Below are 23476 nucleotides of genomic sequence, written 5' to 3'. Positions count from 1 at the left end.
GGCTGTAACAATCCTCCTTTTTTAAACCTACAAGAAAACCTGTCATTTGTCTGTTTATCTAACTCTTAAAAACACTCAGGGACTAACGCACCATTTTTCGCAAAACATGATTGCAGTCAGGTGAAATGAAAAAAGATGATTGCAGGGAGGTGAAAAGTCGCAGCCACCCACACCACTCACCACCTGTCCATAACAATAGAATCAGCTTCCACCACCTTTTGAGCTTTCCAGATCCTGACAACTCTAGTGACTTCTCATCCCACTGAAGATCTTTTGCCAATGATATTAAATCTATGGCCTCTGGTTATTGATCCATTCACTAGAGGAAATAGCTTTTCCTCTATCTATTCTATCAAAATCTTTCATTATCTTGAAAACCTCTACTAGGTCACCTCTTAACCTTCAGTCTTCCAAGGAGAATTGTCCTAGCTTTTTACAACCTCTCCTCATAACATAAACATAGAATATACAGCACAGAAACAGGCCATTCAGTTCGAAAGTCCATGTTGGCATTTATGCTCCATTTGAGCCTCCTTCCACCCTTCCTCATCTGATTATCAACATAACGCCCTATTCCCTTCCCCCTGATATATCCATTTAACTTCCCTTAAATGCATCTACACTATTCATCTAAACTAGTCCCTGTGGTAACAAGTTCCACATTCTCACATTCTCACCACTTTCTGGATAAAAAAGTTTATTTGAATTCGCTATCTGATTTCTTGGTGACTAACTTTGTATTGATGGACTCTAGTTTTGCTCTTCCCCACAAGTAAAACATTCTCTGCATCTACTCTATCAACCCTTTCATAATTTTAAAGACCTCTATCAAGTCACCCTACAGCCTTTCTTTTCAAGTAGACCCAAGCTGCTCACTCTTTCTTCATAGATATAACCTCACAGTTCTGGTATCATCCTTGTAAATCTTTTTTGCACCCTCGCCAGTTACTTGACCCCTGACTCTGCATGCTCTGATCTTATTCAAAAATCCATTTTGTCATATCACAATCTTTTTGGAAATCTAGATATATGACATCAGTGTGTACCATGTACAAGATGCACTGCAGCAATTCACCAAGGCTCCTTCAACAGCACCTTCCAAACCAGAGACTGCTACCACCTAGAAGGGCAAGGGCAGCAGACACATGGGAACACCACCATCTGCAAGTTCTCCTCCAAGTAAGGCCCACTTCAAGGTCAGTAGCGAGTGCCTTGCTTCGCCACTGACTGCAAAATCCAGGCCATTAAATAATTATTTTGCTTCAATATTTACCAACGCGACTGATCAAGTAGATATGACATCGTAAAATGAGATTAGAAATGATATAACCACATATAAAATACAAAGAGGAGAAATATTAAATTAACTAAACTCAAAGGGGATTGCATCTGCACATTCAAAAAAAATCTACGGAAGCAATAGCAGAGGCACTATTACATATATTACATAATTCATTAGAAAAAGATGTAGTGCTAGGAGACTGGCAGACAGCTGACGTTATACCTGGATTTAAGAAGGGCAATAGAGCATGTCCAGGGAACTATAAATTATAAGTATAGCTCAGCATCGGTAGTAGAAAAAATAACGGCATTCCTACTCAGGAGACAATAGAAAAACATCTAGAAACTAAAAGTATAATCATGAATAATCAGCATGGATTTCAAGTGTCTTGATTGACCAACCTCACTAAATCCTTTAAAGAGGTAACAGATAAAGTAGACAAGGGTAATGCAGTAGTTTTTTTTTCATGGCATATGGGCATCACTAGCAAGGCCAGCATTTGTTGCCCATCCCTAATTGCACTTGAGCCATCTTGAATCGCTGCAATTCATTTGGTGCATGTACTACCACAGTACTGCTAGGAAGGGAGTTCCAGGATTTTAATCGAGTGACAGTGAAGGAACTGCGATATAGTTCCAAGTGATATTGCAGATCAGCCATTATCCCATTGAATGGTGTAAAACAGATTCAAGAGGCTAAGTGGCCTATTCCTGTGCCTATGTTCCTGTAACCTTCAGTAGAATTTGCTATGACCCCTGAATTTGGCACCAGTGAATTTCAATATTTTCCCCTCAAGTCCAAACACTTCTGCTCATGATAAACAAGAGTGGCATTAACAAAGACCAACTAGAACACCACTCCATATATTTCCAGACCGAAAATATTTTTGTTGTCTGCCCGCCTGCCAACCATATCTCTACCTACGTGGTCACATTTTCCTTAACTTCATCTTTGCCATAGCCACAGGTGGTAACTTATCAAATGCTTTTTGAAACTCCACTGATTTATTTTTTTTTAGCTACATACTCATTTTCTTTGAAGGAGTCTATAGGGTAAGTCAAGCGTGGCCTGTCCTTTATAAAACTCTTCTGACCTGCCTTGATTAACTCATGTTTTTCCAGGTCCTTGCAATTTAATCTCATACTATGGTCCCTCGTATCAACAACAAAAGTAAAACTAATCAATCTATAATTTTTTGAAACAGAAAATAAGTGTTTTCTACTACCTTATTCCCATGTACACTTAGTATTTATTACCTTCAAAGCTACCAACTCCATAGCTTTGTTTTTCCTCTCGACTTAATTAATTCAAACCCTACTCCAACTTTAGTTAACCTTCCCATGATACTGAAATGCAGCTTTGTCCAGGTATAAGCCATCCCATCAGCATTGCTTTTCCAGCCCAATATATAGTCCCAGGACTAGTATAGTTTTCAGTAATTAGCTACCTTCACTCTCAACCAAAGCAGATTGCTAATCATCAATGTGGTTTTTCTCATTCTTTCAAAGAAATTTATCCACTATATATCTTAATGTAAGTCTGTCAAACTGATGGCTCAGAGGTGAAGCCTCCATCTCTAAGCCATACAGATAAGGATGCAAGGCTCACAAATGAACAAATACTACTGGCTAGGTATTAGAGGGCAACTTTTGCTGTGGAATCATATTGCTGTAAAGATGTCAATACTTTCAGGAGAGAAAACAGGAGAGAAAAAAAGTTACTCTGTCTTCAGGCAAAAGAAACGGCAGATAGATAATGGAAATGCAGCATTACTGGATAGTTTATCCCACCTACTCCATTACCATCCACTTAAAAAACTACAAGCAAGGAGAAGTGGCAACCAGAAAGAGGTAAGACTATTTTTTGGTGGCAAACGTTCTTCGAGGGTAATGGAGGGCAAGTCTTTCAGCGAGTGAAATTTTTTTTTTTTTTTTTTTTTGAGTGCAGAGCTTGTTTACCAGGACTTTTGCAGTTCCGGGACATCGGTAACACTTTAAGGTAAGGACAGGTAAGTATTACATGACTGGTAAGGATATAATTGTGTGACTGCTTTACCCCAGGTAGCTAGGTCTTGGAATATGGCAGGACAGACAAGACCCATCAAACGTGCATTCTAAGCCTGGTCCTGGACAATCACATGCCACGGACACTGTTCTCTAGTCACCGGCTACATCCCTCTCCCTGGCAACTGTTTGAGGCTGAACCAGACTGTTTGTAACTTTGGTGTCGTATCCGACCACATATCTGCCTCAACTCATGTACTGCTGAAACCCTCATTCATGCCTTTGTTCCCTCTAGCCTCGGCCGAAGGCAATGGTTTCAGTCTTCCCAATATTTAATTGGAGGTAATTTCTGCTCATCCAGCGCAGGACATTGGACAAGCAACATTACAAATCAGAGACAGTGGAGGGGTCCAGAGAGGTGGTGGTGAGGTAGAGCTTGGGTGTCATCAGCATACATGTGGAAACTGACATTGCGTTTTTGGATGATGTTGCGAGAGACAGCATATAGATGAAAAATAGAGCTAAGGATGGTTCCTTGGGGGGCTCAGGAAGCAACAGTGTGGGAGGAGCAAGAGAAGCCATTGCAGCTAGCTCTCAGGTTACAACTGAATGGACAAGAATGGAACCAGGCGAGCATAGTCCCACCCAACTGCACAACGGTGGACAGACGTTGGAGGAGAACAGCACGGCCAACCATACGAAAGGCTACATACAGGTTGAGAAGGATAATATGGGATCATTTACCTGTATCGCAATCTGATAGGATGTCATGTAACTTTGACAAACTCACGAAAAACAAATTTCAAAAAGATTTTAAAACAATAAAGTCATGATAATAGGGGACCTCAATTATCCTAATAAGGATTTAGGACAAAAAAGTCCTAATTCCTGAAATATGTAGAGAACTTTCTCGATCAGCATATTTCAAGCCCAACAAGGAAGGAAGAAGTGTTGCGTCTAGTGCTGAGGAACAAATTGAGGCAATAGAGTGTGTCTCAGTGAGAAAGCATCTCGGAAACTGTCATTACAATTTCCTCAGCTTTAGAGTAATTATGCAATGGAACAAGGATCAAAGCGAACGATACTCAACCAGAGTAGGGGGCATTTCCAAAAACTGAAAAGGTACCACATCCAGGTGGATTGGAACAAAGATTGATAGGTAGAATAATAAATTACTAAGGAGGATACAGTTAGGGTAAAGACCAAAATCATTCCCATGATAGGAAAGGATCCAAAGCTAGGGCTCCCTAGATGACTGAAGACATTGGGCTGGATTTTACCTTAGGTGGATGGGAATTCGCCACCGACATAAAAGTGATTGCACTGCAGAGGGTGCAGAGGAGATTTACTAGGATGTTGCCTGGGCTACAGCATTTCAGCTATGAAGAGAGATTGGATAGGCTAGGGTTGTTTTCTTAGAGCAGAGAAGGCTGAGGGGGGAGGACCTGATTGAGGTATACAAAATTATGAGGGGCATTGATAGGTTAAGGTAAGGGGCAGGAGGTTTAGAGGGGATTTGAGGAAAAATATTTTCACCCAAAGAGTGGTTGGAATCTGGAACATACTGCCTGAAGGGGTGGTAGAGGCAGGAAGCCTCACAACATTTAAGAAGTATTTGAGCACTTGAAACGCCAGAGCATACAAGGCTATGGGCCAAGTACTGGAAAATGGGCTTAGACTAGATCGCCTGATGTGGCTTGGTGTTAAATTTTGTTTTATAAAGCTCCTGTTATAATGCAACTTTGGGATGTTTTATTATGTTAAAGGCACTAAATTAATCCAAATTATTGTTTTGCCAATTATTTTAAGTCTGTGTCTTATGATTACCAAGCCAGTGAAAACAGTTTCTCCATACTTTATTAAAACCGTTCACAATTTTGAACACAGCTATTAGAGCTCTTGTTAACTCTATATGTACTAAGAAGAGCAGTCCTAGTCTCCACATAACTGAAGTCTTTCATCCCAGGCATCATTCTGGTAAATCTCTTTTGCACCCTCCCCAAGGCCTTGACATCCTTTCCAAAGTGTGGCTTCCAAAATAGTATGCAGCGCTTCAGCTGTAGCTTGACTCATGATTTATAAAGTGTCACTTCCATAGTTTTGTACTTTTCTCTTTATTTTTGCAGCCAGGAATCTGGTATGCTTTTTAAACAGCCTTCTTTACTATATTGCCACCTTCAAAGATCTGTAGACTTTTAAGTTATGCTTACTATATCCAAATATAGGTCATTAATATATATCAAAAAGAGCAGTGATCTTAATACTGACTCCTGGGGAACACGAATGAATATTTCCTTCTCGTCTGAAAAATAACGATTCATCAATTACTCTTAGCTTTCTGCATATTAGCCAATTTCATATCATTCCTGCCACTTCCTTATTAATCCCATGTTAGGCAGACAGCTCTGTAGATACCTGGTATATTCCTTCCCTCTTTTTTGAGTAGATATATAACAATTGTAACCCTTCAATCCTCTGTCACCACACCCATGTCCAAAAAGGATTGAGAGATTGTGGCCAGTGTCTCTACTATTTCCATCCTTATTTTCCTCAACAACCTAGGATGCATCCCGTCCGTACTGGATGTCTTTTGATTTTTGAACACTGCCAATCATTAGTACCTTCTTGATATCTGTTTTTATCCTATTCAATTTCTCTCCATATTACAAAAAGGATATAGAAGCATTGGAAAAAATGCAATAAAGATTTACAAAGATGACACCAGAACTGAGAAGACAGAACTGTCAGGAAAGACTGAATATTTTGGAGCTCTTATCTCTAGAAAGAGAAGATTGTGAGGCATCCTGACAGAGGTCTTTAGAATTATGAACAGGTTTGATGGGACAGATGGAGAGATGATGTTTCCATTTGTGGCAGTGTGCAAAACCAGGGGCCATAAACAGAAGAACACCACTATTAAATGCAATGAGGAATTTAAGAGAAACATCTTTACTGAGAGTGGTGAGATGTGAAATTGCTACTACATGGAATGATTGAGGCGTATAGCATAGATGCATGTATGGGGAAGATAAGTACATACAAAAGGGAGAAAGAAATAGAAGATATATTAATAGGATGAGATGAAGTAAACAGAGTGGAAAGAGGTGTGTATGGAGCATAAACACCAAATGGCCTGTTTCTCTGCTATACATCCCATGTAATTCCACCTAATTTACTTGAAAAGGAAAACACAGTACAGCTGTGGGAGTGGAACAGCTAGCACAGATAGGTGGGGCCAAATAGCTTCTCCTTCTGTGTTGTATGCTTGTATGATTGTTCAGGCAGTAGAAGTTGTCACTGCCCATACTTCCAATGACAACTGAAACCTCTTTATAGACTGAAACTTGCATATATTGATATTTTCTATAAAATTACTCACGGCTAAACCTACACTACATGTGTACACCTCAAGTGAGAAATCAGGAGTTAACTTGAAAAAGATCAACCAATAAATTAATTATGCATATACATGGCTTGGGCAAGCTCTTAAATAAACTTGTCAAAACACATTATTGTTTTTATGTGAATTGCCAAAATAAAAAGTACTACTTGGGCACTCATATAGCACACACAAAATTTGAATGTCAAATTTCAAAACAGAGATCAATAGATTTTTGTTAGGCAAGGGTATTAAGGGATATGGAACCAAGTGGGTCAATGGAGTTAAGATACAGATCAGCCATGATCTAACTGAATGACTGAACAGGCTCGAGGGTTGAATGGTCTATACTTGTTCCAATGTCCCTTACGCCTTTTGGAAGAAGTAAAGGAATGAATCAATAGTTTCTTACAGCTTTGCTTCAACTGTTCATCAGCTTTCTGAGGGTAGATGGGATGCCAAATATAGTCAATGCAGAGGAGGATATTTGGAACAGACCAGCACTCAATCCAATCAATCCTATAAATAAGAAAACAAGCAATGTCTTAAGCAAGGCATTACAATTAAAAACATACAAGTATCAAATTAAGTGTAAGATTTTTTTTCAAAGTTAACATTTTCAAAGATGTTAAGCTTCTTAAAATAAAAACTACTTGCTCATTTACCCTGACATAAACTACTTGCTCATTTACCCTGATATTGCTGACACGTAGACTGAGAGTCTGGAAGTTAAAAAGAGACGCACATTTATATAGCACCCTATCATGTGTTCTTATGTGCATTGACATTTCTCAAAGACAAGAAATACAGCCCCTCAAAACCACTCCGCCATTCAATAAGATCACAGCTGATCTGGTCTTGGCCTCAACTCCAATTTCCTGCCAATTACCCATAACCTTTAACTCCCCTATATTTCAAAAATCTGTCCATCTCAACCTTGAATAAATTCAATTACTGAGCCTCCACAGCTCTCTAGGGAAGTGAATTCCGAAGATTCACCACCCTCTGGACGAAGAAATTCCTCCATCTTAAATGGACGACCTCCAAATCTGAAACCTTTCCTCATAAGACAACACCTTCATCCCTGCATCGACCTCATGAACTTTCTTTGAACTGCATCCAATGCAAATATATCCCTCTTTAACTAAGGAGACCAAAACTGTACAGGTGTGGCCTCACCAAGATCCTGTACAGTTGTAGCAAGACTTCCGATTTTTATTCTCCATCTTCCTTGCAATAAAGGCCAACATTCCACTTCCCTTGCTAATTACTTACTGTACCTGCATGCCAACTTTTTTGTGATTCATGTACAAAGACCCCCAGATCCCTCTATATCGCAGCAAAATGCGGTCTCTCTCCATTTAAACAATAACCTATAAATGTGCTCTCAATGTGGGAATAGATCCCTTATTATTTCAGAACAGAATACAGACAGTACTCCACCTGAGTAATGGCATCATTGAAAATGTTCCTTCTTATGCTGTAACAGTATCCTCGTTTAGTAATACCTTGCTTTATCCTTTTTCTGTTCAGAAAATTTAAAAACTTTGAATACCTAGCCCACAGTTTTACACCCACTCCAGATATCTATCGCTGGGATTTTACTGAGCTCCTGACGCGGGCTCCACAGCGGGAGGGAGGGGGCCGGAAGATTGTTTCGGCAGCAGCCCGCCATGGAGTCTGGCACCAGGAGTGCCAGGCCCAATCTTCCTGGCGGTGGCAAGGCTCCTTGGTGGCTCCCCTGCTGCTGGGCGACGGGACCCTGCTTAACTTATGTAAATTAATTAAATGAATAAATTTGCATCCAATCCATACCTATCGTACCTTCGGGCCATGATCTTCTGAGCGGCAGCCAGCACTCACGCCTTCATTTTCCCATCCAGGGAAAGCAGGTGCACTGTGGTGGGGACGGGGGAACTTATGATTTTTATTGCAGTGGGGGGCGGGGGAAAACAGGGTCAAATCTACATTACTAGTGTAGGGGATGATGGGAAGGGGTGACCTCTGCACTTTGATCAGTTGTGGGGGAAAGGTCAAGTGTTGAACGTAAGTGTTTTGTGGTGGGTGGGGGGAGGGGGGAGGGAAGCGGGCAAATGTTGAATTTAATTGTTATTAGAGGGGAAGGGGTGATAGATTTATCGGCGGTACATTGGGGGCGAAAAATTTAAATGAACTGGCAGGGCTAGCACCCTTTAAAAATGGCACCAGTGCCTGGGCACAGGCAGCTGACATCATTGCCAGCGGAGAGCCCGCTCCCTCCATATGATTGGTGAGGGGATGGTGGCCTGACCGGGTTATTATACTGGGCCACCGCGAGGAAGATCGTGATGGCGGGAGAAGAAAATCCAGCCCTATATTCCCATTAATTCTTTAAACTTCTGACACAGATTTCTCACAATGGTGAGAAGCAAGCAATGTCATGAAATAGTACTGGTGCAAAATCCCAAACTGAAAAGTACAAGATACTTAATATCCTGCAGTCCAATGATGATTTGGTAAATTTAACACAGCAAATCTATGCTTTTTTATTTTCTGGGAATGCCAGAAATGAGGGGAAACAGTAGAAATAAGCAGTAAAATACAAAAAGAGAGAGTCTCCAGTTCTCAGCAATCTTTAAATAAACAAAAAGGTAACAGAAGTCCTCAAAGGGTTATTTGAATTACAAAACCATAATTTTTTAGTACATTAAACAATTACAGAATTACAGTAGATACTTACTCTGGCTGGGTAACATTGCGCCATTTTAGTTTTCCTGTTTTATTAGTAGCCTGAGTCTCATTTGAAGTAGAAGACTGAGGAGTTACTTTGTTGGACTGGGAATCATTTACCAATGTAACAACAGCATATCTACTCGGGTGGCAGTCTGGGAGAAATAAACGTAAATCCATATTTTCTGCCTGCAAATATAAAATAATTACACAAAATGCATGTTGCAACGAGGTTGGAATATCTGTGTCAAGCAACCTATTTTGTGTATAAAATCCCTTTCATTTTTAAAATTGCAATTACATATCACATCTAACAACACAAAGAACTTCACAGAGCAAATTATTTTCAAATACAGAAATCATTGTTACATAAGCAAATTCAAATGCATGGCAAGTTCTTACAAAAGATAACAATTTAAATAATTAGTCAGTTTTTGATGGTATTGGTTAAGTGAGAAATGTACTCTACAGCACCAGGAGAAATTTCTGCTCTTATTTAAATATTGCCACAGGACCTTTAACATCCTCCAAACTGTCAGCACAGACAGACAGGTCCTCAGTTTAACATCTCATCCAAACAACCACTCCCTCGATACTTTATTGAAGCATCAGACCAGGTAATGTACTCAAATCCTGGAGTGAGGATTGAATGTACAAACTTTTTACTCCAATTGAACAGTGGAGCCAGCTAACCAACCATACGAACAGTAACACCACTCTAATGATGCCATTATATAGAGAACAGGCTATTTTAGATCTAGTATTATGTAATGAGAAAGGGTTAATAAATAATCTTGTTGTAAAAGAACCTTTAGGGATGAGTGAACGTAATATGATAGAATTTTACATGATGTTTGAAAGTAAGGTAGTTCAATCTGAAGCCAGGGTGTTAAATTTGAACAGAGAAAATTATGAAGGCCAAACTGGCTGAGATGAACTGAGAAAATACATTAAAAGTTATGACAGTACATAGGCAATGGATAGTCTTTAAAGAATTATTACACAGTTTACTGCAACTATAAATTCCTTCAAGGCACAAAAAACCCAAAAGAAAAGGCAGTCAACCATGCCTAATAAAGGAAGTTAAGGATTGTATAAGATTAAAAGAAAAGGTCTATAAAAGTTGCAAGAAATAGTAGTAAACCAGAGGATTGGGAGGACTTTAGAATACAGCAAAGGAGGACCAAGAAACTGATAAAGAAAGGGAGAATAGAATATGAATGTGAACTGGCAAAAAACATAAAAACATAAATGTTTCTATAGGTACATAAAAAGGAAACGCTTGGCTAAGACAAATGTGGATCCATAAATATAGTGTATTTGGATTTCCAAAAGGCATTTGATAGGTGCCACATAAAAGCACAAGAGCAGAACTGGCTAGGAAACAGAGAGTTGGGATAAATGGGAAATTTTGAGTTTGGCAAATTATCACTGGTGGAGTGCTACAGGGATCAGTGCTGGGGCCTCAACTATTTATGATCTATATTAATGACTTAGATGAAGGGACCAAGTGTATTGTAGCCAAATTTCCAGACAATACAAAGATAGGTAGGAAAGAGAGCTGTGAGGAGGACACAAAGAATCTGCAAAAGCATTTAAATAGATTAAGTGAGTGGGCAAAAATTTGGCACATGGAGTATATGTGCGAAAATGTGAGGGTGCCCACTTTGGTGGGAAGAATAGAAAAGCAGAATATCATTAAATGGAGAGAAACTGCAGAATGCTGCAGGAGAGAGAGATCTGGGAGCCCTCGGACATGAATCACAAAAAGTTAGAATGCAAGTACAGCATATAATTAGGAAGTCAAATGGAATGTTGCCTTTATTGCAAGGGGGATAAAATATAAAAATAGGGAAGTCTTGCTACAACTGCACAGGGCAGTGGTGAGACCCACACCTAGGGCTGGATTTTAAGAGCCCGCCATCACTCCCAGCGGCGAGCTCTAAAAATGGCAGCCTGCACTCCAATGAGCCACTGCGATCTCCTGCACGATGGCTTATTTAAATAGCCGGGGCGACTCGCCACACCCTCCCTCCAAATTACACGGAGGGGGGCGGGCTGTCCGACACCAGCAATGGAGTCAGCTACCTGTGCGCAGGCGCTGGCAACATTTTTAAAGGGCAGCCAACCCTGCCGGTATATTTAAATTTTTAAAGATACAGCCCCCCAAAATGTATCAAATATAATTTTAACGCCCCTTTCCCACCCCCCCAATTCCAATTACATTAACTATTTGAACAACCACCTCCCCCCCCCCAACCCAAAATCCATAAAGTTTAAATCTGACCTCCCCGCCCCTGCCACCCCAAGACTGCACAAAGTTTGAAGTTCACCCCTTCCACCATCCCTCACGCTCATTACATTTATTTCACTCAGTCCTCCTCCCATCCGCCCTGGAAATCTTCGGTCCTCCCCCCATCCGCCCTGGAAATCTTCACTCCTCCCCCCTCCCCAGCAGTGTCACACCAGACTGCCCCAAACAGTGAATTGAAGGAGTGGAAGTGCCGGCCACCACCCTGAGGATCGTGGCGGGCAAGGAAGATTGCGGATAAGCTCATTTAAATTTATTCATTTCATTGATTTAAATATGTAGATACAGGTCACATCGCCCAGCAGTGGGGGGGGGGGGGGGCACCACAGAGCCTCACTGACACCGGGAGGATTGGGCTGGGCCTCTGCCGCAACCATCTTTCACCCACTCGCCACACCCACAGAGCCTGATGACGTAGGCGTGCTAAAATCCAGCCCCTAGGGTACTGAGTACAGTTTTGATCTCCTTATTTAAGAAGGGATGTACTTGTATTGCAGGCAGTCAGAGAAGGTTCATTAGGTCGACTCCTGGAATGAGAGGTTATCTTACGTGGAAAGGTTGAACCTATACTCACTGGAGTTTAGCAGAATAAGAGGTGATCTTATGGAAACATATAAGATTCTGAGAGGGCTTGACAAGGTAGATCAGGGTTGTCCAAACTTTTTGGGCAGAGGGCCGCATTACGATTTTTGCTTGGCCCAGGGGCCAGTGAGCAGATTTCGAAAGATAAAGGCATTAAAAATTTATCTTACTCATAAAAATAACAAATGTGCATTTTTGTGAAGAAGCTTTAAATGAGCAGACTAATTTATTGACCTACTTTCTCATCACTATATTGAAAACTGATTTAGTGACTTTCTTGACATTGTTCTTGCTTGCTTAAATAGTAGTCATTCTCTGCCCGCACACCTGATGTAGCAATGCAGAGCATTCTGGATAGATGTCCATCTTTCAGGAGAGACCTTGATTCTGTCACCCTCTCCTCGCACTCTATGTGTGTGTCTCTCGTTCTCTCTTTCCTCCCCTCTCCCCTCTAGGACTAGGGGAGGCAGATTGAACGTTTTGTGCAAAGGATGCTGGGGGTATATAAGGAAGCACTTTTTTGCGCAGTGGGTAGTAATGAGGGTGGTGGAAGTGGAGATGATCAATGACTTCAACAGGAAGTTGGATGGCCATCTGAGAGAAATAGACTTGCAGGGCTACGGGTATTGAGTCAGGGAGTGGGACTGACTGCATAGCTCCATGGAAAGCCGGCATGGGCTCAACGGACAGAATGGCGTCCTTCTCCTTCTTCTGTGCCACAAGTAAATGACTGAATCTCTCTCGCCCCTCTCTGTCTCTCTCTCTTCACCCCCTTTTTGACTGTCTCCCTCTCCACCCCCATCTCTGTATCTCTCCCCCCCTCTCCAGCCCCTGTGTCTCCAGTGTTCCCTGCACCCCACGCTCTCTGTTCCTCCCCGTCTCTTCCCTTTCTCTCTCTCTGGCCCCCCCCTTGCCCTCTCTCTCTGACCCCCTCTCCCTCGCTCTCTCTCTGTTACCCCCTCTCTCTCTCTCGCTCTTCCCCGTCTCTCACACAGTTGCAGAAAGTGGAACGCTCAGTAGATGGTTCATCAGTTCTTTTTAAAAAGATCGCAGTCAGTTTCACAGCTGACAGCTGCTGTCATCGGGAACAGCCGTTTCCCGAACAGACTTGGGGTTTTCCAGCAGGCTTTTTTAAAAAAAAAAGTTAGAACTCACCAGAAAACCTCAAGTCTTTTGGGAAACGGATGTTCCCGATGTCAGCAGCTGTCAGCTCTGAAACTGACAGCGCAATAGTTCAAATGCTGGTCTGATAAAGGGAAATTTCTCATCTCCAGTCATGGTGAGGATGAGGAATGGCCCCAGGTACAACTTACACCCGTGAGCCAGATTGAAACATTTGGCAGGCCAGATTCTGGCCCGCGGGCCCTATGTTGGACAATCCTGAGATAGATGCTGAGAAGATGTTTCCCCTCGTAGCAGAATCTAGAATTAAAGGACGCAGTTTAAAAATAAGGGGTCTCCCATTTAGGATGGGGATGAGGAGGAATTTCTTCTCTGACGGTATTTAATTTTTGAAATTCTCTACGCCAGACAGCAGTGGAAGCTGAGTCATTGAATATATTCAAGGCTGAGCTCGACAGATTTTTGATCTACAAGGGAGTAAAAGGTCATTGTGGGGGGGTGGTCAGGCCGGAAAGTAGAGTTCAGGCCACAATCACATCAGCCATGATCTTATTGAATGGCGGAGCAGGCTCAAGGGGCCAAATCACCTACTCCTGCTCCTGTTTGTCATGTTCTAATATCTCCTTACTTGGCACGGTGTGATATTTTGTTTTATAATGTTTATGTGAAGCACCTTCAGATGTATAATGTTAATGGAACAATATAAGTTGCTATTGTTGTAGTGATCTTTAATCTTGTCATGAAAGAAAAAGGTACAAACCAACAAAACTTGCCAGGTTGAAGCACCAAGAGAGACAGGATTCTTTTAGTTTGGATCTTTCTATAATCTCTTGTCCCAAGTAGTGCCGGGTGGCATATTAACTAAACCTCAAAAAACTAAGATACATTGATCCACAACAAAATAAACAAGCTAATCAGTCTTTCCCATAGGAGTCACAGTACACAGTGAAATGGGTTGGACTCAATTGCAAGGCCAGTGATTACCTTAATTCGTTCATAACCAGAGTCTAATATTGTTGGACCCATATACATGTTCAGAAAACTTGAGGTTGCTGACCACTACATTGAGCGGAATTTTACGCCACCCCAGCGAACTGGATGGTGGCCAGGGGGGATTACATAAAATTGAGCAGGAGGCTCTGGGAGGCCTTCCCGACCCGCTCCTGCCTTTGCTCCACTTTACGTGGGCCGGGGGAGGGGAGAAATGGGCCGCCCGCCCCAGGCCAATCAAGGCTCTTAATTGGCCACTTAAGGGACTATGCCCACCTCCACGGGGTTTTTCCCATGGCAAGCGGGCGTCCAGGAGACGTGAAAGGCTGCCCAGTAAAACCTGGCCTCTCAGCACACCGGGGTGGGGGGGCAGACAAAGGGGTACCCAATTGAGAGCCACCCCCACTTCCCCAACCACCCCCAGGACCCAAGACCTTCCCCCAAAAACACAATCCTTGCCTTGCCGGGGCGTGACCCATTAGCCCAGCAAGGCAAACCGCAACTTACCTGGACTCCTGGCTCCATGTCCTTGGTTGGGCTGCAGTCCTAGCAGTGGCGACAGTTCCCGATGATGCTGCTGGGACTAAGAGCTCCAGGCCCGATGATTGGCCAGCATCTCAATAAGGCGGGACTTCCTCACTCAAGCAGGTGGAAGTCCCGCCTCAGAACAGTTAAATCCCAGGGACCCGTAAGATGCGGGACGGATCCCTGGGCTGGGCGGAAGCGGGTTCACCACTGACTTTTATGTCGGTGACCAGCTCCCATCCGCCCAACATAAAATCCAGCCTATTGTTTCAAGCATTCACAAGGAAGTCCAGGAAATGGGACAGAGATGGCAGGAGAGCGAACTCCCAGCCAAACAACAACTTGCATTGGTATATCATCTTTAACATAGTAAAATGTCCAAAGGCGCTTAACAAGAGCATTATCAGACAAAATTTGACATCAAACCACATTAGGAGTGTTATGGCGGGGTTTTTATATTTTTAAAGTTTTTTGTTTTGAGGACTCATGGTCATTGTTTTGTTTGCGGATGCTGAACTTTGTGCTTTTTTTTTTTAAAAAGAGGTCAACGGAAAGTCTTTGGACTTGGTTCATAAACAACCCTTACTGGAAGTCACCTGTCTTCAGATAAGTACCCAGCAGGGGTTTTCTGACCTGGGGAAGATGTTTACAGAGAAATGACAGGTCAAAATTTATAGGGGTCAGGAGGTTTGACTCTTGAGATATAGTTTTTGGCTTCACTTTTGACAGTCAGTTGGGGTATGGACAGTGTTTGGAAAGGAGTTTAAAAATCAACCTGCCAAGGACAAAACTCCAGCTCAGTCATTTTCCATCCCTTTGAAAAGCCTGACACTTTTCCATCTCTTTGAGAAGCTCTTAGAACAGAGTGCAAGAAATATAGAAATTGATGCTGTATTCCTCCTGAAAAGGCTGCCAGAAACCAGTGTTGCTGCATTTCTTCTGGAAATCCCACCAAACCGATCCTCAACATCGCCAGAAAAGAACTGTGCTAGGAAGATCCCAGTGACAGCCATCTACACGTATTTGGGACACCAAACCAAAAGGGGACAACTGACATATTTCTGTATCTTCTCTTTTTTCTTCAAGAATTATATTAAGTATTCGGCCAAAGTTTTTTTTGGTTTTTTTTGTAACAGAACTCTAAAGAGAAAATCTCTATTTTCTGGTTAACCGGTATGTGTGTGTGTCATAGAGAGATACAGCACTGAAACAGGCCCTTCCGCCCACCAAGTCTGTGCCGACCATCAACCACCCATTTATATTAATCCTACATTAATCCCATATTCCCTACCACATCCCCACCTTCCCCCAATTCTCCTACCACCTACCGACACTAGGGGCAATTTACAATGGCCAATTTACCTATCAACTTGCAAGTCTTTGGCTGTGGGAGGAAACCGGAGCACCCGGCGGAAACCCACGCGATCACAGGGAGAACTTGCAAACTTCACACAGGCAGTACCCAGAACTGAACCCGGGTCGCTGGAGCTGTGAGGCTGCGGTGCTAACCACTGCGCCACTGTGCCACCCATGTGTGTGAGGGGTTAAGGTAAAAGGAAATTTTCATATTTCAAAGTGTGTGTTTATGCTTTGCTTCGTTACTGGTTAAGTTTTCTTTTATAATAGACTGATAATTTTGTTGTTTATTAAAGAAACCTGGCTGGTGTATTTTATTGTGGGATAAAAATAGACGATAACAATATGATTGACCGTATTGATAACTGGGTAAACATTTAAATATATGTTATGACCTGTGGAGAAGCGGAACTAGAAAAAAAAAGTGCACTCCTCTGGCCTTGGTTATAACAGGGGTTATTAGGGCAGCTGATCAAAAGCTTGGCTGAAGTAGTAGTTTTTAAGGAGCATCTTGAAAGATAGAGGGAGAGAGGTGTAGAGGTTTAGGGAAGAAATTCAAGAGCTTATGGTCTCAGCAGCTGAAGGCACAGCCGTCAATGGTACAGTGAATAAAATCAAGGATACTCAAGAGGCCAGAAGTGGAGCAGCGCAAAGGGTAGTGGGACTTCAGGAGGTTACAGTGATATAGAGGGGCGAGGTCATCTAGGAACTGGAAAACAAGGATGAGTATTTTAACAGAGACATTGCTTGACTGGGAGCCAATGTAGGTCAGCGAGCACAGAGGTAATGGGTGAGTGGGACTTGGTGCAAGTTAGGATAAGGGCAGCAGAGTTTTGGATGAACACAAGTTTATGGAGGGTGCAAGTTGGCAGGCCTGCCAAGAGTGCACTGGAATAGTCAAGTTGAGAGGTAACAAAAGTATGGAGAATGGTTTCAGCAGCAGAAGAGCTGAGACAGGAGCAGAGTCGGGCTACATTACGAGGCAGAAGTAGACAGTCTTAGGGATGGTAAGGATATGTGATCAAAAACTCATCTCGGGGTCAAAGAGGACACCAAGGTTTTGAACAGCCTGATTCAGCCTGATAGTTGTCAAGGAGACGGATGGAGTCAGTGCCTAGGCAAGGTTCTAGAAATGTGGTGGTTAAGGTAGAGCTGGGTGTAGTCAGTGTACACGTGGAACCTGATGTCGTGATTTTCAAAGGGACAGCACATAGATAAGAAATAGGGGAGGGCAAAGGATAAATCTTTGGGGGACTCAGGTAACAGTGCGGGAGTGGGAAGAGAAAACATTGTATGTGATTCGATGAATGGAGTTCCTGGAAAGGAGGACACGGACTTGGAAAGAGACAGCACCTTCAAGGACAATCTTTCACGGATTGTAGGCATCACTGGCTAGGCCAGCATTTATTGCCCATTCCTAATTGCTGTTGAGAAGGTGGTGGTGAGCCACCCTCTGCAACCGCTGCAGTCCATGTGCTGTAGGTACACAGTAAGGGAGTTTCAGGATTTTGACGCAGCGACAGTGAAGGAATAGCAATATAATTCTAAGTCAGGATGGTGTGTGGCTTGGAGGGGAACTTGCAGGTGGTGGTGTTCCCATGCCTTTACTATCCTTGTTCTTTTAGGTGGTAGAGGTCGTGGGTTTGGAAGCTGCTAAGGAGCCTTGGTCAGTTGCTGGAGTGCATCTTGTAGATGGTACACACTGCTGCCACTGTGCGTCGGTGGTGGAGGGAGCGAATGTTGAAGGTGGTGGATGGGGGCCAATCAAGCAAGATGCTTTGGTCTGGATGGCGTTCAGCTTCTAGAGTGTGATTGGAGCTCATCTCATCCAGGCAAGTGAAGAGTATTCCATCACACTCCTTACTTGTGCCTTATAGATGGACAGACTTTGGGGAGTCAGGAAGTGAGTTACTCGTCGCAGAATTCCCAGCACCTGAGCTGGGCATTGTCGCCACAGTATTTATATGGCCGGTCTAGTTCAATTCCTGGTCAATGGTAACCCCCAGGCTGTTGACAGTGAGGGATTCAGCAATGGTCAAGTCACTGAATGTCATGGGGAGATGGTTGGATTCTCTCTTGTTGAACATAGTCATTGCCTGGCACTTGTGTGAATGTTACTTGCCACATCAGCCCAAGCCTGAATGTTGTTCGGGTCTTGTTGTATATGAATACGGGCTGCTTCAATGAGCTGAAATTTATAGTCCTGCCGTCGTAATCGGTGGCAGACGAAAACAAGGGTAGCCCACCCATGCGAGCCACATGTCTCGGAGCTGCCGCGATATTAAGCGCAGTAGCTTATTTAAATAGCCGGGGCGGACCACCCACCCCGATGACCTGGAGGGAGCGGGCTGTCCGTTCCCAGCAATGGCGTCAGTCACCTTTGCGCAGGCAATGACGCCATTTGTAAAGGGCTTCGATTCCTACATTTCACAATTAAAATATATAAAGATATATTGATTTTAAAACATGAAATAAACTGATCCTGACCCTCTCCCACCACCCCCCCAATAATCATAGAATTAATTACCTGCCATTTCTCCCACAACCCAAAACACGTACCTAGTGCACCTGACCTTCCCCCCCCACCAAAGTTCATAAACTTTACCCCTTCCCACCATCCCCTGCACCAATGAAATGACTTTGAAAACCTCCTCCCCCGCACCCCGCCCGCACTGAAAAATTTACCTGCTCCCCCTCCCCATCACTGTTCTGCTTTGGATCCCCAGACGGGGTCCAAAGGTGCAGGAGTGCTGGCCACCGGCACCAACATCGCGCCGGGACAGACAGCGAGAGCGAGAAGGTAATTTATTTGTTTATTTAAATGAATTTACATATTTAAATTTGGCTCCTGTCGCCAACTGGTGTGGGGGCCGCCATGAGGCCTCACCACTGCCAGCAATATCAGGCCAGACCTTCCCGTCGAGGCCCGTGGCGGGCCTCTGCCAGAGGCATTTTCCATCACACCCCGACATCGAGGGGTCTGTAAAATTCGCCCCAATATCTGAGGAGTCGCAAATGAACATTGTGCAATCATCAGCGAACATCCCCACTTCTAAACTTATGATGGAGGGAAATTCATTGATGAAGCAATTGAAGATAGTTGGACCCAGGACACTACTCTGAGGAACTCCTGTAGTGATCTCCTGGGACTGAGATGATTGACCTCCAACAACCACAACCATCTTCCTTTGTGCGAGGTATGACTCCAACTAGTGGAGAGTTTTCCCCCTGATTCCCATTGACTCCAGTTTTGCTAGGGCTCCTTGATGCCACACTCAGCCAAATGCTGCCTTGATGTCAAGGGCAGTCACTCTCATCTCACCGCTTGAGTTCCGCTCTTTAGTCCATGTTTGAACCAAGGCTGTAATGAGGTCAGGAGCTGAGTGGCCCTGGTGGAACCCAAATTGAGTGTCAGTGAGCAGGTTATTGCTGAGTAAGTGCCACTTGATAGCACTGTTGACAACATGTTCCATCATTTTGCTGATGATTGAGAGTAGACTGATGGGGCTGTAATTGGCTTGGTTGGATTTGTCCTGCTTTTTGTGTCCAGGATATACTGGGCGATTTTCCACATTGTCAGGTAGGTGCTGGAACAGCTTGACTAGGGGCGTGGCTAGTTTTGGAACACACGTTTTCAGTACTATTGCCGGAATATTGTCAGGGCCCATAGTCTTTGCAGTATCAAGTGCCTTCAGCCATTTCTTGATATCATGTGCAGTGCATCAAATTGGCCGAATACTGGCATCTGTGATAATGAGGACTTCAGGAGGAGGCAGAGATGGATCATCCACTTGGCACTTCTGGCTGAAGATGGTTGCCAATGTTTCAGCCTTGTCTTTTGCACTGATGTGATGGGCTCCCCCATCACTGAGGATGGGGATATTTTGGAGCCCCCTCCTCCTGTTGTTTAATTATCCACCAGTCACGACCGGATGTGACAGGACTGCAGAGCTTGGACCTGATCAGTCAGTAGTGGAATTGCTTAGCTCTGTCTATCACATACTGCTTCCACTGTTTGGCATGCATGTAGCCCTATGGTGTAACTTCACCATGTTGATACCTCATTTTTAGGTATGTCTGGTGCTGCTCCTGGCATGCACAGTGCTGCTCCTGGCATGCCCTCCTGCACTCTTCACGAATCAGGTTTGAATCCCTGACTTGATGGTAATGATAAAGTGAGGCCAGGCCATGAGGTTACAAATTGTGGTTGAATATAATTCTGCTGCTGCCGATGGGCCACAGCGCCTCATGGATGCCCAGTTTTGCATTGCTAGATCTGTTCGAAATCTATCCCATTTAGCATGGTGATAGTGCCACACAACACGATGGAGGGTATCCTCAACGTGAAGACAGGACTTTGTCTCCACAAGGACAGAGGTCACACCTACGAATACTGTCACAGACAGATGCATCTGCAATAGGTAGTTTGGCCAAGACGAGGTGAAGTTGGCCTTTCTCTCTTGCTGGCTGCCTCACCACCTGCTGCAGACCCAGTACAGTAGCTATATCCTTTAGGACTTTGGAAAAGAAAGAGAGGTTGGAGATGGTGGAGTAGTTTGCAAGGACAAAGCGGTCGAGAGTTCTTTATTTGAGGAGAGGGGTGAATGACAGCAGATTTGAAGGGGAGGGGGGACAGTATCTAAGGAAAGAGAACCATTAACAATACCAGCTAACACAGGGGTCAGGAGGGAGTGTTGGGCATTCAGCAGTTTTTTGTGAACAGGTCAAAGCTAACAGAATAATCATAGAGGATGAGCCCAACATAGGGCTAAAATGCATAGCCCATGATAGGGTAAACAATATTGGGGCCCTGTTCCCTCCTACATCACTGCAGCAACTTTAATCCAGAGGCACCTACCATTTCCAATGAAAAACTTAACGATCAAAGTAAATTTCAGTACATGGACTGGCAGCATTTGGAATAAAGTAACTTGAGTACAATTCAATCCTCAAAACGTGAATTCTTCCTTAAAGCATAGCATAAGAAAAATAATCCATCCTTTTACAGACTATCCTGTAAACTGAAGAGTGGGGAAATTTCCAACAGAGAGGCAGCTAGATCTTTTAATTGAAGAAGAGCCAACATTCCCCTCAGTTGGTTTCAATCATCCAAGTCTTACATATAAGCAGTTCAACGGACCATCTGGGCCATGAGGTTACGTCCTAGAAATCTATTTCTTTATTACTGCTTAATAAATACTAATATTCAAATTCCTACTCATCTACCAATAATCATAAATTATAGGAAGATTTTTTGCTCAAATGTCCATTTTAGCATGTGGATTTGTCATTTACCAAAACATATATTGGAGGATTTTGAGAAGATATAGTCCCGGAACATTCTGCAATGTTTACATTTAGTTGTGCAGCTATCCAAAGATTATTAGTTACTCAGGCAGTGTTTAATAATTATTATACATTTGATAGTTATATCATAAAATCTGGAAAAAAATATTTTAAAGAAGCAAAATTCATTTGTTTCGATATCTCATAGTTCACATAATGGACACTATTTATTTTCAATGTACTCGTGGAATTACCTGAAAAACATGAGCAACTTAAATTTTTCAATGTGTGAAGTAAAGGTACTGAACTTACTATTCAAACAGTGTTTGCTAATTTTACGTGATATGAGGCTGTTTTGCTGTAATGTTACATCACATTTATAATAACAATATTAAAAGATTGTTGCTGAGTAGCAATCTAAATAAAGTGAAGCATACCTTCAGACAAAATTTTGTGTTGCAGGTTTCAGGAACAAAGTCATTGAAAGGCAGTGAGAAGTCAATATTCAGTGTTTCTCCACATGCTGCTAAATAAACTGCAAGAGAATAACAACAGTACTGAAATTAGAAATTCCTGAAGACTTTTGTGAGTGGTTATGAGTCTTTTGAAGTCTTTTAGTAAGTAAACAGGTTTTTCTGCATACGACAGAAAATTTTGCCCCACAACATAGAAATGCTGAACACAATGCACACAAATCAGAAACAAATACAATACTTGAATGACAACTTTTAAAAATGCATCTCCTAACTGATGCTTTACAAGTTTTGTTTTCTCACAGAGTCAAATCAAATCAACCTGGCAAAGAGACAGAATTAAATTTACGTTAACAGTTTTAGACAATGCTAGTTCCAGTTCAAAATCAATAAAAATAGGGGATTAAGTGTAACCAAATGAAAAGTTTCAGTAGTGTACATTCAGTTGTCTGATTGCAAAATCTTTATTTTGGTATGCACAAGTCAATACCAGTGGAATGTCAGTGGCACAACTTGAACTCAAGTCATTGAGATGACAGGAATTTTAATCCACCATCTCAAATACCTTGGACACAACCTCACGTCCCTTCCCTGCCCACCACCCCAAAATTCATAAAGATTTTTATTTAACTCATAGTTCCAGTTGAGGAAAGTCAGATCACAAACTTAGGACTTTATTTGGAAAGCAATCCGTATGTTCGCGGTCAACCTGACAACTCAAATCAAGCCTTTTAAACTTGTGATAACTATTGCATATCTCTTAGTATTGTCTTTTCATAAATTGATTGGTGATGATTTTCAAAGTCTGCAGTCTCAACAACAATATTAATATTTTATTTATCAGGAGGCCCTTTAAATTCAGAATGTTCAATGAAAAACGTAGGTATCCTGCTGAGCACATAACAAGCACTGAAAAATCTGTGACCTTGCTAACTTGTCCTAGAACTGGCCTGCTTAATTAATTGTACTGGAAATGTGCCAGTGAAGAGAAGTATTTAAGAAGTGGTACGGTACAAATTTAAACTGTTCATTTAACACATTGGGCTGGATTTTACCTCAGGCAGACAGGAATTGGCCACTGACGTAAACGTCGGTGGTGAACCCGCTTCCGCCTAGCCCAGGGATCCGTCCCCGGGCTTTAACAGTCCCGAGGCGGGACTTCCACCTGCTTGAGGGAGGAAGTCCTGCCTCAGTAAGCTGCCGGCCAATCAGCGGGCCGACAGCTCTTAGTCCCAGCAGCACCACCGAGAACGGTGGCCATTTCTGGGACTGCAGCCCAGCCAACGACACGGAGCCAGGAGCGAAGGTAAGTTGGGCATGCCTCACCAGGGGGATCAGTCGTGCCCTGGTGAGACTAGGGTAATCGTTTTGGGGGGGGGGGGGGGGGGGCATCTTGGTTCCAATGGATGGGTTGGGAGGCAGGGGCGGCCCTCAATAGGGCACCCAGCGCCCAACTGC

The 23476-nt window shown here is 43.0% G+C and overlaps 1 protein-coding gene across 14 annotated transcripts in view; it reads right to left on the bottom strand.

The window, feature by feature from the left end:
* kiaa1109 (KIAA1109 ortholog) overlaps positions 1-23476 on the bottom strand; it is a 637888-nt gene that overhangs the window by 431585 nt on the left and 182827 nt on the right. For all 14 annotated transcript variants that reach the window (XM_068042417.1, XM_068042485.1, XM_068042453.1 and 11 more), the window contains 3 exons: positions 21983-22080; positions 9384-9562; positions 7077-7183 (listed from right to left, as the gene is read on the bottom strand). In XM_068042417.1, coding sequence (XP_067898518.1) covers positions 7077-7183; positions 9384-9562; positions 21983-22080 — 384 coding nt within the window. The remainder of the gene's footprint in view (positions 1-7076; positions 7184-9383; positions 9563-21982; positions 22081-23476) is intronic.

Source organism: Heterodontus francisci, chromosome 1 (genome assembly GCF_036365525.1).
Source record: "Heterodontus francisci isolate sHetFra1 chromosome 1, sHetFra1.hap1, whole genome shotgun sequence".
Lineage (NCBI taxonomy): Eukaryota > Metazoa > Chordata > Chondrichthyes > Heterodontiformes > Heterodontidae > Heterodontus > Heterodontus francisci.
This window is presented reverse-complemented; position numbering and strand designations above follow the sequence as displayed.